General features: G+C 42.7%; 1 protein-coding gene across 2 annotated transcripts in view; it reads right to left on the bottom strand.

The window, feature by feature from the left end:
* LOC138265923 (indoleamine 2,3-dioxygenase 2-like) overlaps positions 1-17,089 on the bottom strand; it is a 260,844-nt gene that overhangs the window by 62,597 nt on the left and 181,158 nt on the right. For both annotated transcript variants that reach the window (XM_069214114.1, XM_069214115.1), the window contains one exon: positions 9,476-9,490. In XM_069214114.1, coding sequence (XP_069070215.1) covers positions 9,476-9,490 — 15 coding nt within the window. The remainder of the gene's footprint in view (positions 1-9,475; positions 9,491-17,089) is intronic.

Raw genomic sequence — 17,089 nt, 5'->3', positions numbered from 1 at the left:
AGCATTTCCTAAATGCCCATTTTGCATTTAGAAAATGCTTGATACATGTGCTTATGAAATCACAAATAGGTAATCCCTATTTGCAATTTTATATTTAGGGAATCACAAATTGTGATTCCCTATTTTCTCGCCCCATCACTTTTGGTTAATGACAGCTGCCACTAAGCATTTGATAAAAATACAAAAATGTAGTAGCATAGCAGCAATTTAGCTGTCTTCCCCTATCACCTCTTCTCATTATATATTAATGTCAGCGTGATATGAGCATCAGAAATCAAAACTGATTGTTACACAATATTTGTTAATTTAAGATTCCCTAATTGCTACTTTCCTCCACAGTGACATCTCAAAAACGTCCTAAGCACTGGCCCAATTGCATCAATTAGTATACATTTCGAATAGCTATACACATGACAGCAGCTTGAATATATCACCAGAACACAGTAAACCTGAATTAACAAAGGGCCATATTTATACTTTTTTGCACCGTATTTGCGTAATTTTTGGATGCAAAAGCAGTGCAAACTTACAAAATACAATTATATTTTGTAAGTTTGCACTGCTTTTGCATCAAAAAAGTATAAATATGGACCACATGTTTTATCCTGAAGCAGCTCTCCACAATACAAGTGACATAGACATGTAGGGCTAGATGTAGCACGCCGTTTGCATGGCGCAAACTGCGAAAAACGCAGTTTGCGCCATGCAAACGGCCTCACGCGATGCACATTCCCAAATTGTGAGTCGGTACCGACTCGCAATTTGGGAATGCGACTCGCAAATAGGAAGGGGTGTTCCCTTCCTATTTGCTACTCGCATCGCAATACAGAGTTGCTTTGTGACCGCGAATGCGGTCGCAAACCAACTCCCAGTTACCACCAGTGTCACACTGGTGGTAACACATTCGCAAAAGGGAAGGGGTCCCCCTGGGACCTCTTCCCTTTTGTGAATGTCAACATAAATATTTTTTCAGAGCAGGCAGTGGTCCTATGGACCACTGCCTACCCTGAAATTTTTTTTAAAAAAAATGGTTTCGGATTTTTGTTCATTTTGCAACTCGTTTTCCCTTAAGGAAAACAGGCTGCAAAATGAAAAAAAAAACGGATTTATTTAAAAAGCAGTCACAGACATAGAGGTCTGCTGGCTACAGCAGGCCACCATCCCTGTGAGTGCAGTCACTCGCTATGGGGTCGCAAAATGTGACCCACCTCATGAATATTGATGAGGTGGGTCTTTGCGACCCCATAGCGAGTCGCAGAAGGTGTCTGAGACACCATTCTGCATCCGTTTTTGCGACTTGCAAATTACGAGTCGCTCAGACTCGCAATTTGCTAGTCGCAAAAACGGATTTAGCTACTAAGTGAGAGGCCTTGCCTCCATGTCATTGAGCTTAAAATTGAGAACATACACTGAGCATGTGGCAGAGATGTTCTCTGGCCATCCAATCTCGGGATTCAAAAAAGGAGCCAAACAATATGTTAAATAAATGAAACACTGAACTGTTCAAACTATTAAATATTTCTCAAACCTGCTTGCTTGTATTGTTTATGGACAATTTACTGGTGAAAAGTAGAAGTATTTTTTAACAAAAATACTGTGCAAAAGAATAAATTATCCGTTAGATGGTGATCAAGATTGGTGGACACATTTATAGTTGAAGGATGATTGCACGTAAAACAACATGAATGTTGCACATTGTATCACCTTATTCAAAAACACTGCAGCATCTATCCCACATTCCAAAGAACGTTCAACTAGCTTTTATTCATTTTCATATAAGCAAAACATGTTAGAACACAGAAAAGCATTGCAAGCAAATTCACAAATCATCCCTTGACACCCTCTCCAACATGACCTATCCCAAATGCCCCATCTGAACACGTTTTTGCTCAAACAAATACATTTCACAAACAATTAACAAATAAATAATGTAGGAGGCTGGCCTGGCTTATAGTGGGTACCTGATGGTACTTACACCTGGTGCCAAGTACAGTTATCCCTTATTAGTAGATTTGTAGTGTTCTGGCAGCTTAGGCTGATAGAGGTAGCAATAGCAGAGCAGTATAGGCTGAACTAGGAGACATGCAAAGCTCCTACTATACCGCTTATATCATGTAGCACTATATCATAAGATTCACAATACTCAGATTTACTAAAAATAAAGATACTTTTAGTGACAATGTGCCAAAAATATCTCAGAGGATATACTCCCTTAGGAGGTAAATAAAATACACAAAATATACACACAAACCAAAATCAGGTAAGTAAACAGTTAGAAAAGTAGTGCAAACAAAGTAGAAAACAATAGGATGCAATAGGCCTAGGGGCAACACAAACCATATACTAAGAAAGTGGAATGCGAACCACTTAGGGACCCCAGGCCTAGTGTAGTGTGAAGAGGGTCACTGGGAGTGTAAGAAAACACTAAGAGGGTCATTCTGACCCTGGCGGCCGGTGGCCGCCAGGGCCACCGACCACGGGAGCACCGCCGACAGGCTGGCGGTGCTCCAATGAGCATTCTGACCGCGGCGGTTCAGCTCGGGTCTCCCGCTGACTTTCCGCTGCTCATTGGAATCCTCCATGGCTGCGGAGATTCTGACCCCCCCTACCGCCATCCAGTTCATGGCGGGAAAGCCGCCATGAACAGGATGGCGGTAGGGGGGGTCGCGGGGCCCCTGGGGGCCCCTGCCGTGCCCATGCCAATGGCATGGGCACGGCAGGGGCCCCCGTAAGAGGGCCCCAAAATGTATTTCACTGTCTGCCTTGCAGACAGTGAAATACGCGACGGGTGCAGTAGCACCCGTCGCACCTTCCCACTCCGCCGGCTCGATTACGAGCCGGCATCCTCGTGGGAAGGTCATTTTCCCCTGGGCTGGCGGGCGGTTTAACTGGAACCGCCCGCCAGCCCAGGGGAAAACTCGTAATACCCGCTGCGGTCTTTTGACCGCGGCGCAGTAATTTGGAGGGCGGGATCCTGGCGGGCGGCCTCCGCCGCCCGCCAGGGTCATAATGAGGCCCTAAGGGTGTCCAAGTTACCCCACCCCAAGACCCTGAAAAGTAGGAATAAAGTTACCCTACTTCCCCAGAAACACACTAAAGTCGTGATAGGAGATTCTGCAAAGACCACAACTGACTGCAAAGCACTGAAGATGGATTCCTGGACCTGAGGACCTGCAAAGAGAGGGGACCAAGTCCAAGAGTCACAAAAGTGTCCAAGGGAGGCAGGAGCCCACTAAACCCCAGATGAAGGTGCAAAATGGCTACCTCTGGGTGGAAGAAGCTGAAGATTCTGCAACAACGGAAGATGCCAGGAACTTCTCCTTTGCAAGGAAGATGTCCCCCAATGTGCAGGAGGAGGCAGAGTTATTTCCACACAGAAAGACTGCAAACAAGCCTCGCTAGCTGCAAAGGTGGTAGTTAAAGAAAATGGGTGGTGCTCGGCTCCAGGAAGGCCCAGGAGGTTGCCCCTTTGAGGAGAAGACAGAGGGGGCACTCAGCAACACAGAGAGCCCACCCCAAAGCAGGTAGCACCCGTAAAAGTACCTGAACACAGGTTCAAGAAAACTGAGCATGGCAGTCATCTCAACACTACAAAGGAGGGTCCCATGAAGCCGATGGTCAGCTCAGCGAGTTGAGCAATGCAGGACAGAGTGCTGAGGACCTGGGCTGTGCTGTGCACAAAGGATTCCTTGCAAAAGTGCACAGAAGCTCTAGCAGCTGCAGTTCACGCAGTACACAGGATTACTGTCTGGCGTGGGGAGGCAAGGACTTACCTCCACCAAATTTGGACAAATGGACCACTGGACTGTTGGGGTCACTTGCAACCAGCTCCTGTGTTCCAGTTACCATTCTCGTCACAATGAGAGGGGACCCAGGGGACCGGTAAAGCAGAAGTTTGGTGCCTGTGTTAGCAGGGGGAAGATTCCGTCGACCCACTGGAGATTTCTTCTTGACTTCCAGTGCAGGGTGAAGGCAGACAGCCCCCAGAGCATGCACCACCTGGAAACAGTTGAGAAAGCTGGCAGGATTAGGTGCTACAATGTCGCTGGTAGTCTTCTTTCTACTTTGTTGCAGTTTTGCAGGTGTCCTGGAGCAGTCAGCGGTCGATCCTAGGCAGAGGTCGAAGAGGGAGATCCAGAGGAACTCTGGTGAGCTCTTGCATTTGTTATCTGATAAGAAGCCCACAGGAGAGACCCTAAATAGCCCTCAGAGGAGGATTTGCCACCTAGTCAGGTAAGCACCTATCAGGAGGGGTCTCTGACGTCACCTGCTGGCACTGGTCACTCAGAGGCCTCCATTGTGCCCTAACACCTCTGCATTCAAGATGGCAGAGGTCTGGGACACACTGGAGTAGATCTGGGCACCACCCCTGGGGTGGTGATGGACAGGAGAGTGGTCACTCCCCTTTCCTTTGTCCAGTTTTGTGCCAGATAAGGGGCTGGGGGATCCCTGAACCGGTGTAGACTGGTTTATGTAAGGAGGGCACTATCTGTGCCCTTCAAAGCATTCCCAGAGGCCAGGAGAAACTACTCCTCTCAGGCCCTTAACACCTTTTTCCAAAGTGAGAGGTTGTAACACCCTCTCTCAGAGGAAATCCTTTGTTCTGCCATCCTGGTACTGGGCTGTCCAGACCCCAGGAGGGCAGAATCCTGTCTGTGGGTTGGTAGCAGCGGTAGCTGCAGTGAAAACCCCAGAGAGCTGGTTTCGCAGTACACGGGGTACATGCTGGTGCAACAGATTTGGCATGGGGGGACAATTCCATGATCTTAGACATGTTACATGGCCATATTTGGAGTTACCATTGTGAAGCTACATATAGGTATTGACCTATATGTAGTGCACGTGTGTAATGGTGTCCCCGCACTCACAAAGTCTGGGGAAATTGCCCTGAACTATGTGGGGGCACCTTGACTAGTGCCAGCATGCCCTCACACTTAGTAACTTTGCTCCTAACCTTCACTAAGTGAGTTTTAGACATATAGGTGACTTACAAGTTACTTAAGTGCAGTTTAAAATGGCTGTGAAATAACGTGGACGTTATTTCACTCAGGCTGCAGTGGCAGTCTTGTGTAAGAATTGTCTGAGGTCCCTATGGGTGGAAAAAGAAATGCTGCAGCCCATAGGGATCTCCTGGAATGCCAATACCTTGGGTAACTAGGTACCATATACTAGGGAATTATAAGGGTGTTCCAGTATGCCAATTAGATTTGGTAAAAATGGTCACTAGCCTGCAGTGACAATTTTAAAGGCAGAGAGAGCACAAGCACTGAGGTTCTGATTAGCAGAGCCTCAGTGACACAGTTAGGCACTACACAGGGAGCACAGATTCAGGCCACAACTATGAGCACTGGGGTCCTGGCTAGCAGGGTCCTAGTGAGACATATAAAACACACTGACATATACTCACAAACAGGCCAAAAGTGGGGGTAACAATGCTAGAAAGAGGCTACCTTCCTACAACTAAGTACTCATTTCCGGAACTCAAAGCTAAATATGAAGTGGTGCTATCTCAATCTACCAAAACATGTCACTACATTGCCCTTGACCTAATTATCCATTAATGTATTTGGCAAAATGTTCATGTCTGATGCTGCATATTCAGGGATTCCCAGTAGGGAATATTATGTGAGTTCATCTTAGATTTGAGGAACAGCTGTTGATGTTTTGATTGCAGCTATGACAAAAAGGTTATTGAATCTACTCTTGCAAACTCTTTTTTGTATGGATTAGTGCATCATGATAGTCTCTGAGCCTAAATATAGAGAAAACAAACGGTGGTGCAGATTTGACTCATAATGCATAATTCACTAACCAGAACCCCTTTCAGAATAGCACTGGGCATGCATGGGCCACTGGGGCTAACCATGGTGATTGATGTCTTTTACTCCTGATTTCTCGGGCCCGAACTACCATGGATTCCATTCTGCTGGGCCAAGTACCCCTTCTGCACTTTACTCTCAGTGGTAGCTGTGGTCGATCAGTCTAGGCTTCCTTGGAGGAGATGTAGATACAGATCAGTGAGCATGACTCATAACTCAAAATGCAAACATTACAAATCAATGTCCAGCCACATATTTGCTTCAGTAAGATAAAGTAGGATTTTATTTCTGGCTCTACACAGGCAATGAAATATGATATTCTTGAATTTGTGGCTCTAGTAATTTTCATGCAAATACCTACCCCACCCTCCTTTGTGTATTATTCCACATTCACTAGTGGCTGCATCAGGGATTGCAGACCTATTGGGCTGTTCTCAAGAGTTCTGTCATATGACCTTTCAGGAACTTACTCAAAGGTGTCTATGGTGCTGCAGCACAATTTGCAGCTGGATTCCCCAGGGTCCAACCGGCCCAGTTCTTGTCTTGCCTGTAGCACAGAAGAGTTCAGCAATGCAGTAGGTGTCTTCAAATGTGCACCTGAAAGTCCAGCTCAGTTTGGAGTTGTTGGGCTGCTAGTGGCTCTCGCAGCAGCACTCAGTGGAGCAGACTCTCTCTCTTGAGGTCTTTCAGATGTTAGAGCAGTTCTTTGCTCGCAAAGAAGTGGTAAGATGACTGTTCAATGGGGAGTAGGAAATCCTTTCTTCAGTTTCCAACTGGAGCAAGTGATGATGCAATGCTATCTACAGCATCTCCGGTACTCCTTCGCGGTGAGTCAGGGTCAGCTCCCTCACAGCGCGAACCCAACCTGCAGGTTGTAGCCTTAGTCTCTTCTTCGGGAGGCAGCCCAAATCCTTGGGCAATGTTGGGTCTGGAACCCCTCCTGGCATATTTAGTTTCTGTAGTGCAAAGTCATATGGGAGCAGGCTCCTCCAGCTGCTGGACCCCAGCCTAGACAGTCACAAGTCTTGGCATTCCTAGAAAGGATACTTTACCAGTGTCCCCTTCTTTTCTTTTTTTGAAGATGGCACATCTAATTTTCACCTTCCTTCATGAAAGAGGGCTTGCACTGCAGGAATATCTCCAAAGCTGATTGCCCACAACATAATTATGGGAGTGACAAGAGTTTACCACAGTGATATGTGCATCAAAGTGTTAATCTCAGACCCCCTGCCTTACTCTTTATGTTTCTCATATCGGTATTATCTCACTTCCTGAGATCAGTCCAGGCCCCTTCCTTATGATCAATTACTGAATAAAGAAATAGCCTTTTTTGTTTACCAGGCAGGCCTGGGCTTCCCAAAAGGAAGCCAAGGTTCTCAATAGAATGTACCATTGAAGATCATCTCAGAATACTTACCTTCCAGCACTAATACCTCTATGCATTGTACGTTTAATTACACATATGCATTCAGTATATACACTCAATCTGTGCACACTACTTGGTACTGAAGCTTTCCTATATTAAACCAGGGTGTGGCTATTTTGAACATATGCACTGCCAGCACACACTCATTATGTGAGCGCTTCACAACTCTTCAACCTGTGTTTTACTTCACTCAAGAACACATAAACCCAGCTCATGCAATCCCTGCCAAGCACTGCGCAGCACTACATCTCTCATGTAATGTATTCTAGTCAGACATACATACACCTGCACATATACTAACCACATATACATAGCACAGTCCTTGTACTGTACCCTTCCCAGGCACACATACAGCTAACACAGAATTACCACATGTGTTCTATTCAGCACTTCACATCTATCTGATGTAGGCCAAGGGACAGTTAAGAACACAGCAACAGAACGTCTAAAAAGGTGAGTGAGTAAATAAATTGCTTAGGAGTTATTTCTTCCCACCAAATAGTTGCAGCTGATCACTGATTTTAATACTGATTTTAATTCTCCTGATCTTAAGCCAACTATAAGCACATAGCACCTATATCCACCCTCTTGTATTCTCCTCCTCAAAACACTTTGAGGCAGAAGCATTCCTCCATCATGTTGAAATATTATCCTGGTAAACCCAGTTTATGAAAAACATATTTAACATGCTAAATGCAAAATAACCTAAGTAAACATGGAAATGTCTTCCTCCATTCTTGCTGCTCTGCATCATCTGTGCCACATTTGAAAGACCTTTGTGCTAACCTAAATATGCGTGGCTTCAGAAACATCAATGCCATAGAGGAATAAAGTGCTAGATATTTAGCAATCTTTACACCACCTCACAACCTGTTTGAGCCCCATCCCCTCCATCTCCCTGCAGCATTTTTAAGCCTATAGATTACAATGGGGATCTTCTCTGTACTTTTTGCTTTCTTATGACCCAAGTAAAGACAATTGTGCCACTCGTCCAAGTGTGTATGCCACCAACATACCCAGGGCGGTGACCAATATCATCAACAAGTAAATAACTAGAGATGTTATTTATAGATCATCCCCACAGATAATTCAAGAATGTAATGCTCACAATATTCACAATGTTAATCTAAAAACTTTAAGCTCAGTACTATTACTTGCAGTTTCCCTAAAGTACCTTTGTTCCCTCACATAAGTGTAAGACTCTCCTCCCACCTCTACTCAAAATTTACAATAAAGTAATTAAAGTAAAATGCCAGTTTGCCCACATTTCCAAAGGTCCACAAATACTTGAAAGAACTGTTTTTGACTTCAACGTAGAAAAAAGAACCATCCTCCTACTGGGGTCCAGTTGATGAACTCCCCACTATCAGTTTTCATAGGTAGCTCAGCTACTCCTGCCAACATTATAGGACCGTACATAGACAGAGACCCTAAAAGTCCCACATGGTTAGGTACAGTGATTTGGGAAGCCTTTGTAATCTAGACAGATGAAATAATATTTTCTCCACAAGCCACAGGAACTAAATGCTTTAGAAGTGGGTACAATTGAGAACCCCACACTTCACTGTGTTAATTTTTTGCTTCCCAGCTTCCCACAATACAAGCTAACCATGATGGAACAGGGGGAATCACCCATGAAAGGCTGGCAGCTAGTTTGAAGAACAGAGAAAAGGTAACAACTGTCTTTCAAAGGCAAAGTTGTCTCCATGTAAACAACATGGTGAAATTTCCAGCCATCAGCATTCCTTATAAATGTGAATCACAGGTCATCTAGAATCACTTTCAAAATCATGCATTACATCTGCTTTTTCCCGCTGACCTTTCTGTTTCTCCAATCTCCCTTTCTGCACTTCTTTCATGAAATCATGTGGGTATGATATAACAAACAGGCGCCATGTAACAATCAGGGACAACATATGGTTACAACATAATAACTGACCAGATCACCTTGTTAATGCTGTGGATGTAGTTTGTAAGTTGTATGCAACTTACCTAAGTAGTTAACATATATATTTACACTATGAATGGGTATAAACACTATGGTGAATAACACATACAGTAAATTCGAATGTTATGAGCATAATGATGGTTGTACAGGTACTTTATGCTGCAGAACATTTGACATGACAAGAAAGTGATCAAGACACCAAAAAGAAAGCACACAATGTCACTTTCACATTTAAAAATCAATATGAATTGAATGTTAATGGCAATTATATTTCATACTCACTCAATTTCTAGAGTTCTGCATGGTTTTCATGGTTGGCCAACACATCAGGTGGAAAGAAAGAAAATATATTAAAGTGCCTGCATGAAATTATCAAATGACATTTCATTTTAGGACAATGTATCCCTCAAAATAATTGTACAGGTAGAACAACAGTAGTTAGAAGTTAACTTTTAATATTTTAAATATGGATGCAGCTTAGAGATCAGTGGAAATATGCATAGGCATTTTCATGTTCGATCAATTACATACCATGTTAGTAATTACATGAAGCATCATTGGTGAAAGAGTTTAAACTATCTTTGAAAAGACCAAGAACTCGTTACAGAAGTTACCTTAAATTAGTGTTATTGAGCAACTGCATGGGATATTGCAAGTCACAAGATGTATCGCTTGCTGCAAGGGAGTTGCCAAAAAATGCCATAACCCTATTTGAACACCAAGCACGTTAAGCAAATGAGCACAACCTGCCCTATAATCCTTAACTTTTAAATCAAAGTATCTATCCATTCATCCTTTCACCCTTCCACTACCTGCCGATATCTACTATTTCACCTTTACGCACATTACCATTCTTTGATTACTGCTTCAAAGTAATCTTCTATCCAACATAACTACCACTTAACAGTTAAGCTCACCATGTCAGATACTGCCATCTAGCTCAAAAGTTTTGGTTAGCTCAAAAATGACCTCTCACAATGATCTCTCTCCTCCCTTTCACAAGTCTGTAACTCATTGTATGTCCATTCACTAGCTCTCTGCCAAAAATCCACCAAAGACCACAGTACTCCTCAGCTGTCTCTACTTAATGAGGAAACATGCCGAACACCTAGTCTGCTGTGAACAAAGCAATATTTGTAACATGACTGTAAACCTGAGAGCTCAAAAGCATGGTTCTCAGAATGATCCAAAATACTCTCACCAATATCTACACCTGTTTATTTCAAAGCAGGTGATTTCAACATCTAAATGGATTCCCTTATAAACCTCTGAATAAAAGGGAGCCTCATTTGCGATGCCCATGGTGCCACCAGGAATGGGCAGAAATGTTCTGTATCTACATGATACAGCACATTTCTGTTCTCTCCCCCTGCGCAGGTGCAAAAATCACCGCCTACCACCAAAGCAGGCAGCCTTTCACCACAGTTCAAGGATGCTCATGTTGCGGGATGATTTATTTTATGCAGGAAGGGGCACCTTCAGAAGAGGTGGATATTTCTCCCCATCACGTCATTCTTATGGCACCCCTAAGGTGGCGTAGGAATCTGATGCATTCCCAGACTTGTAAATCTGGGAGTGCATAAGATTCCTCCCGGTTCCATGGGTATTACATGGGAACACCCCAAGCAACACCTATGGAACGCCCCTTCAATGCAGTGCAGTGTTATGCATGAAAGAGGCCCATATTTAAAAGGCCTTGAAAATATAGGCTGGCACATTGCACCACCTGAGTGTCAAAAAAATTGACCCTCCGGTGGCGCAGTGTGCCTCTAGGGCCTCTTAAATGAGGCCCAAGTTATGGTGGATGACATGGATAGCATTCACTTTATGAACTGTACCATGTTTGCCGCTGATCATGGCAAGGATCACCTAATTTACTAGTTAACAGTGTTTATCATCAAAATGACTGACCTCTTTCTTGGGATGAGCGTGCTCTGATTGTCTTTGCCATGAAATCAGAGTTTGTTCCAAATTCTAGCACCTGAACAATTCAAGGGAATGTTAAAGGGTTTAGCTATATCAGCAATGCATTTTCTAGTTAACAGTGCAAAACCTTGCATTTTTATTTGTGCCTACTGTAGCTAATCATTATAGGCTGGTCACAATAAAGATAAATTGTCAATAGTTTCCAGATCTTTAAACTGCCAAATGAGTCATGCCACTGGACTCTTCATCATGCCCTGCTGACATCAGCAAGACTAATGTAATGGAAATGGTACTCCCCGTCATAACACTTCTAGTTCCGATTGTGATGTCCCTCTGGAATCAGTCATGAAGCCAACACGCAAGCCAACAAGGATGAGGACAATGTAACAGCTGAATTACATGTTTCCATTGCAGGATAAAATAATATAAATGCACTGGGAGGAAAAATGATCATATTATCTGGAAAACAAAGCTTTATTTAGTGAAGTCTACTTTGCATTACTTTGGTTATCGGTGGTACATGGGCCTACTCATGCAGCCACCTATGGTTTTTGACACAAAGCCCTATCTACTGACATTTGCATACAAGACTTTGTGCCAAAAATTATTTCCCCTTTGAAATCGTGGTAACTTGGTGAAATATTTTATTTCTTTAAAATGTTTAGACTTTTGCTGTGTGCTGCACAGTACAGCACACATTGAAAGTGGAAACAGTGTTAAACTATGTTAAGGATTTGTTTTTGCAACCTTCCTGTGCAAAACCAACTCTTGACATCAAGCAGAACTCTTTGCACTACTATGCAAAGATGTCTGTATTGGCTCATGGTGACCTGAAGTGTGTCAAGGTATGGAGAGAGGGAAACAGAGATGAAAACCTATGTTGCTGCAGTGTATTGCATGAAAAGTTAAAATATCTGCCCCCAAGTCTGCTACACGTTTGTACTGACCAGACATCTTACTGTAGTGTTGGAGGGTAAATTTTAGTAATGCCTTTAGTGACCCAGACGTCAGTCGAAGGTGACGATTTATGTCTCATGTTTGACAGCCTAATGTAGAAATCTGTCCTGACACACATTAAAAATGTGCTTACACTGCCTTTGAAATTTTAACTCTAAACTAATAGCTTATGTTGTAACAAATTTGCATTTCTTATGTTTAGTGAAAGAATAACAACAACTGGAAGAATATGCAAGTGAGAAAATGCAGTTCTCTGTCTTAATGTAATTAGATAATAATAAGCTTTTACAATTTTAAATGACATGTTTTACTTATATTACTGAAATATTATTAATGATGAATTTATATGTTTGCAGATTATCTCTGTTTCATTAACAAGTATTTTTTTTATTTTCATTTTATATTTTCTTGTGTTAGCGTAATTAAGGCCTACAGAGCTTGTATTTCACAGTTATGTAATCATGCTGCATTAGTTCTTTCTATAACTTAAAGTCTAACTTCAGATTACTTTCCCATGAGAAGCAAAGTACTACTTGTAAAAAGCCTAACGTGGACGTTTAGGGCCATATTTATACTTTTTGACGCAAAACTGCGCTAACGCAGATTTGCGCCCAAAAAATTAGCGCCGGCTAACGCCATTCTGAAGCGCCATGCGGGCGCCGTATTTATTCAATGACATTAGCCGGCGTTAGCCGCCGGCGCTGTCTGGTGTGCGTTAAAAAAAACGACGTACACCAGGCAGCGCCGGCGTAGGGGGAAAATGGCGTATGGGCGTCCACAAATGGTGCAAGTCAGGCTGAGGCAAAAAAATCGCCACAACCCGATTTGCGCCATTTTTTTACGACGCCCATCCCCCATTGAAATGACTCCTGTCTTAGCAAAGACAGGAGTCATGCCCCCTTGCCCAATGGCCATGCCCAGGGGACTTCTGTCCCCTGGGCATAGTCATTGGGCATAGTGGCATGTAGGGGGGTGCAAATCAGGCCCCCCTATGCCACAAAAAAAATAATAATAATACTTACCTGAACTTACCTTAATGTCCCTGGGGTGGGTCCCTCCATCCTTGGGTATCCTCCTGGGGTGGGCAAGGGTGGCAGGGGGTGTCCCTGGGGGCAGGGGAGGGCACCTCTGGGCTCATTCTGAGCCCACAGGTCCCTTAACGCCTGCCCTGACCCAGGCGTTAAAATCCGGCGCTAATGCAGGTTTTTTAGACCCGCCCACTCCCGGGCGTCATTTTTGCCCGGGAGTATAAATACGACGCATATGCATCGGAGTCATTTTTTAAGACGGGAACGCCTACCTTGCATATCATTAATGCAAGGAAGGTGTTCACGCAAATAAATGACGCTAACTCCATGAACTTTGGCACTAGACGCGTCTAACGCCAAAGTATAAATATGGAGTTAGTTTTGCGTCGATTTTGCGTAAAAAAAAACGACGCAAATTCGGCGCAAAAGGAGTATAAATATGCCCCTTAGTGTGTTTAACCTTGATTTGAATCAAACACAAGAACATGGCATACAAATGTTTCAAACTGTTTGGATTCACACTGAATGGAGATGATCCCATGGTGAAAACCTGGGAACCAAATGAAGTGCTGCAAAATGCAGATTTCAGTTTATTCGTATTAGATGATTCCCCTTTAGTATTAATTGAAGTGATATCATCGGACCATTCGGAACATTTTATGGGATTTTAAACACCAATGAATTTTGAACTTTTGGTCAGTCCCATGCAGGCCCTGATGCTTGCAGATGCCTTGCTGACCTGATGCTATACCAATGAAGAACCACTGAATGCTGTCTCTTGGAGCGGTATACCTCTCTCAGCTGATTGCCATTACCCCTCAACATGTCCCATCATGTCCCTTCTCTAGAATGGAATCTATTGTGATGACACTCACTCTTTTATTTTTCAAGCTAGTATTGTGTAGCCTGAGAAAAACGTTTCTCAAATTATTTTTGTCTTCATTTGTATTCTTGTCCGCATGTGTCCCTCCCTACACATGCTTTTCCTGATTTGGTTAGCTGTAGGGACAACTTGTGTCCAGCCCAAAAAATATCATACTCTGCTTAATTGAACTTGACAAATGTTGATACAATCTGACCTGAGATATATTTCTGTATCTCGGATAATTTCATTAATGATATGCATAATTCTTCTTGAATGCCTAATTATGTCAATGCTAACTCATTTGAAGTTGTTTTGCTGCTTTTGGGCAGCCTTTGATGCTTATATACCTTCATCATTTGATTTTATGTCTGTCTGTATAACACTGACATTGTGGTTGTAAAATAAAGCTTTGAATGTATTCCAGTTTTTCTTCTGTGGTCGCATTGGTCATGGTGTCTAAAGTGTTAGGGTAGTGTTAATGTAAAATTATGTGTGGTTCACTATACTTCTTTCTGGGTAAAAAGGTCCATCAATCTCAGTGAAGCCTTTGATTCGTGTGAAGGATTAAAACACATCTGCAGTTTTGGTAGCAGAAGTGGTATGATTTCAATCCCATAAGAGGGGGAACCATATTTTAGGTTAATGTTAGAATTCACAGTTCTGGTAGCTGAGTTACAGTTTTGTCGCATAAGAGGGGGGACCATATTTTTGTTTAGTGTTAGGGAAATGGGGTCAATCTAAAGTGATTGCCCACTAAAAATGTTGCCCACCTTGTAATTCGTCCCATGATCTGTTCCAGGGATTGATGAAGTTCCAGCGTTGTGACTACAACTGAAGTGTTGTGTGAGTATATATAGGGATTTGCGCTTGTGATGCTTTTTGCTTGAAGATTGTGGTAAAGTGTGATGCTGTGAAGTGTTTTGTGGAGTTGTCGTACTTGAAGTGATTGTGGCGCTTTTTGCCAAATAAATGTGCACGTTTGTTGTTGTTGACAGGTCCATCCAGGCCTAAGATCCCAGGACAATGCACAAGTGTAGAAGACACTTGGTTAATTTATTGCTTGCAGTGAGGTACTTGCCAAGAGAAGTCGTTGATAGTGCCAGTAGTCTTCCTTGAGTGAGTGTGAACTGTGGTTGGTATTTCGTGAATCCTGTGTGCACATGGAGGATCTATATCAACTGGAGTGAGAAGTGCTGGCCAAGTTCACTCATGTGTAATTGTGAAAGCCACAGTTGGAAGTGTAGCCCATTCCTACACATAGTGTGCAGACAGGTTGTTGGTTTTTGCTTGCAATATTTTGCATTTAGAGTAAGAGTGAGCAATTGTGTGAGCGACATTTGCAAAGTGACTACAGCTGCTGAGAAAAGTGTGGCATCGTTTTGTGCAATGCTGGAATTGGTCGGTTAGTGTGAAACTGCGCCGGTGTAGGTCAACAGTACTCCACTACCATTGGTTGAGAACAGATTGTGGAAATGATTGTGGGTTTGACTGCACTTTCTGGATTCGATTGAAAATAGTTGTGGTTAATTGAATTTAGGCAAAAATTACATTTTTAGAAGCTTTAAGAAGTGCACTTAGAGGAGATATGTTTATTCCATTTAGAAAAGGTGAAAAGGTAGCACGTGAGGTAACACAGGTTACGAAGTGTCAGAAACAAAATTAGTTTCTGCATGCATATGGCTAAAAAAATGGTATAAGATCTCTGAGAATGAATGTCCATTAGCTTTTTCTTGTTATGGAATGTTTAATCTGAGAATTTTAGACAATTTGATGAGAGTAATGTGTGAATCAAAACCTTCTTGAAGACCCACACAATTTGAAGCTCTAGCTATTGGGGACATTGTTGCAAGACAGAAAGAATCAACACAATTTGAGAACAGAATGAAGAAAGCAGTTAAGACATTAGCGGAAGCTAGAGGGGATGAAGAACGAAAAATGTGTAGAACAGCCATACTTGATGGACTGAGGATGCTTCAAGCTATCAGAGAGGAAGGTGATGGGAGCACAAAACCTAAGACAAGAAAGAAACAGACAGCGAAAGCAGAACAGACAGAAGATGATTGTAAAAAGACAGGTACGTATGAGACTGATTTGGAAGATTAGTTTATAAATCAGTGTCTGATTAATTGTTTCCCACTGTATCATTCAGTTGAGGAAGCAAACCTGAATGTAGGCTTGAGTATGCCTACTGCTCTAGTTTCACAGACCCCAATGCAGACAGTTCCAAGTACACCTGTAAATTCAGGAACACAAGTGTCCACGGTTTATCCACCAGTTCCAACCGTCAATAGAGCACAGTACGTTACAAGCCTGGTTATAAATCAGTTCATGCCAAGTCCTAGTGTGAATCAAATGTTGCAGATACCTCTTGTCACTACACCTGTGCAGAAAGTTAATCAGAATCAGACTATTCCTATGTATACAGCAGTACAGACAGTGTCAAATGTTGCCCAAAATCAAACAGGACAGACTTTCAGTACTGTTGAACAGGACAAAGTACTTGAATGCAAATTCTACAGAATCAGAAGGGACCCATCAGAACCTATGCACTGACAGTTCCCATACCTATAGGTCCAGTTGTTCCATATTATGCTTCAGGTAACACTAAAAGTAATGTTTAGTCCATGTATGTTTCAGCAGTCCCAGAAACACTGGTGTCCGCAGGGATGTCACCAATTGGTGTGTAGAGATCGTTATTTTCAAACAATTTGGAGATGCAGAGGACAGCTTTTCTTAGTCAACCTTTGATTCCTACATGAAGGGCAGATCCTATCCCGATGTTAAATGAAGCAGGAACAGTTCTTGATGTGATGTTTCCTCAGGGAACTCTACTTCCCTTTATGCCCACACCACATCACATTACAAGTTGCACATTGCAGTACCCTGCTAATTATGTCCCAGAGAAACAATATTAGTTTTGAAAGTTTTTCAGCACAGCAGTAAACTGATTGGTTAGACAATCGGAGGCCAAAAGGAGCCACAAGTACAAAAATTTTAATTTTAGGTCAGAAGAGAGACAGAACAGTGAATGTGCCCAGATTAAAATTAGAATTAAACTAATTGATTATGGGAACGCTAGAGATGGAGCAATTAGAAACATACACAGAAGATGAATTGCTA

The sequence above is a fragment of the Pleurodeles waltl genome, chromosome 11 (genome assembly GCF_031143425.1).
Source record: "Pleurodeles waltl isolate 20211129_DDA chromosome 11, aPleWal1.hap1.20221129, whole genome shotgun sequence".
NCBI classification, from domain to species: Eukaryota; Metazoa; Chordata; class Amphibia; order Caudata; family Salamandridae; genus Pleurodeles; species Pleurodeles waltl.
The sequence above is the reverse complement of the archived record's forward strand: the minus strand, read 5'-3'. Positions and strand labels throughout refer to the sequence as shown.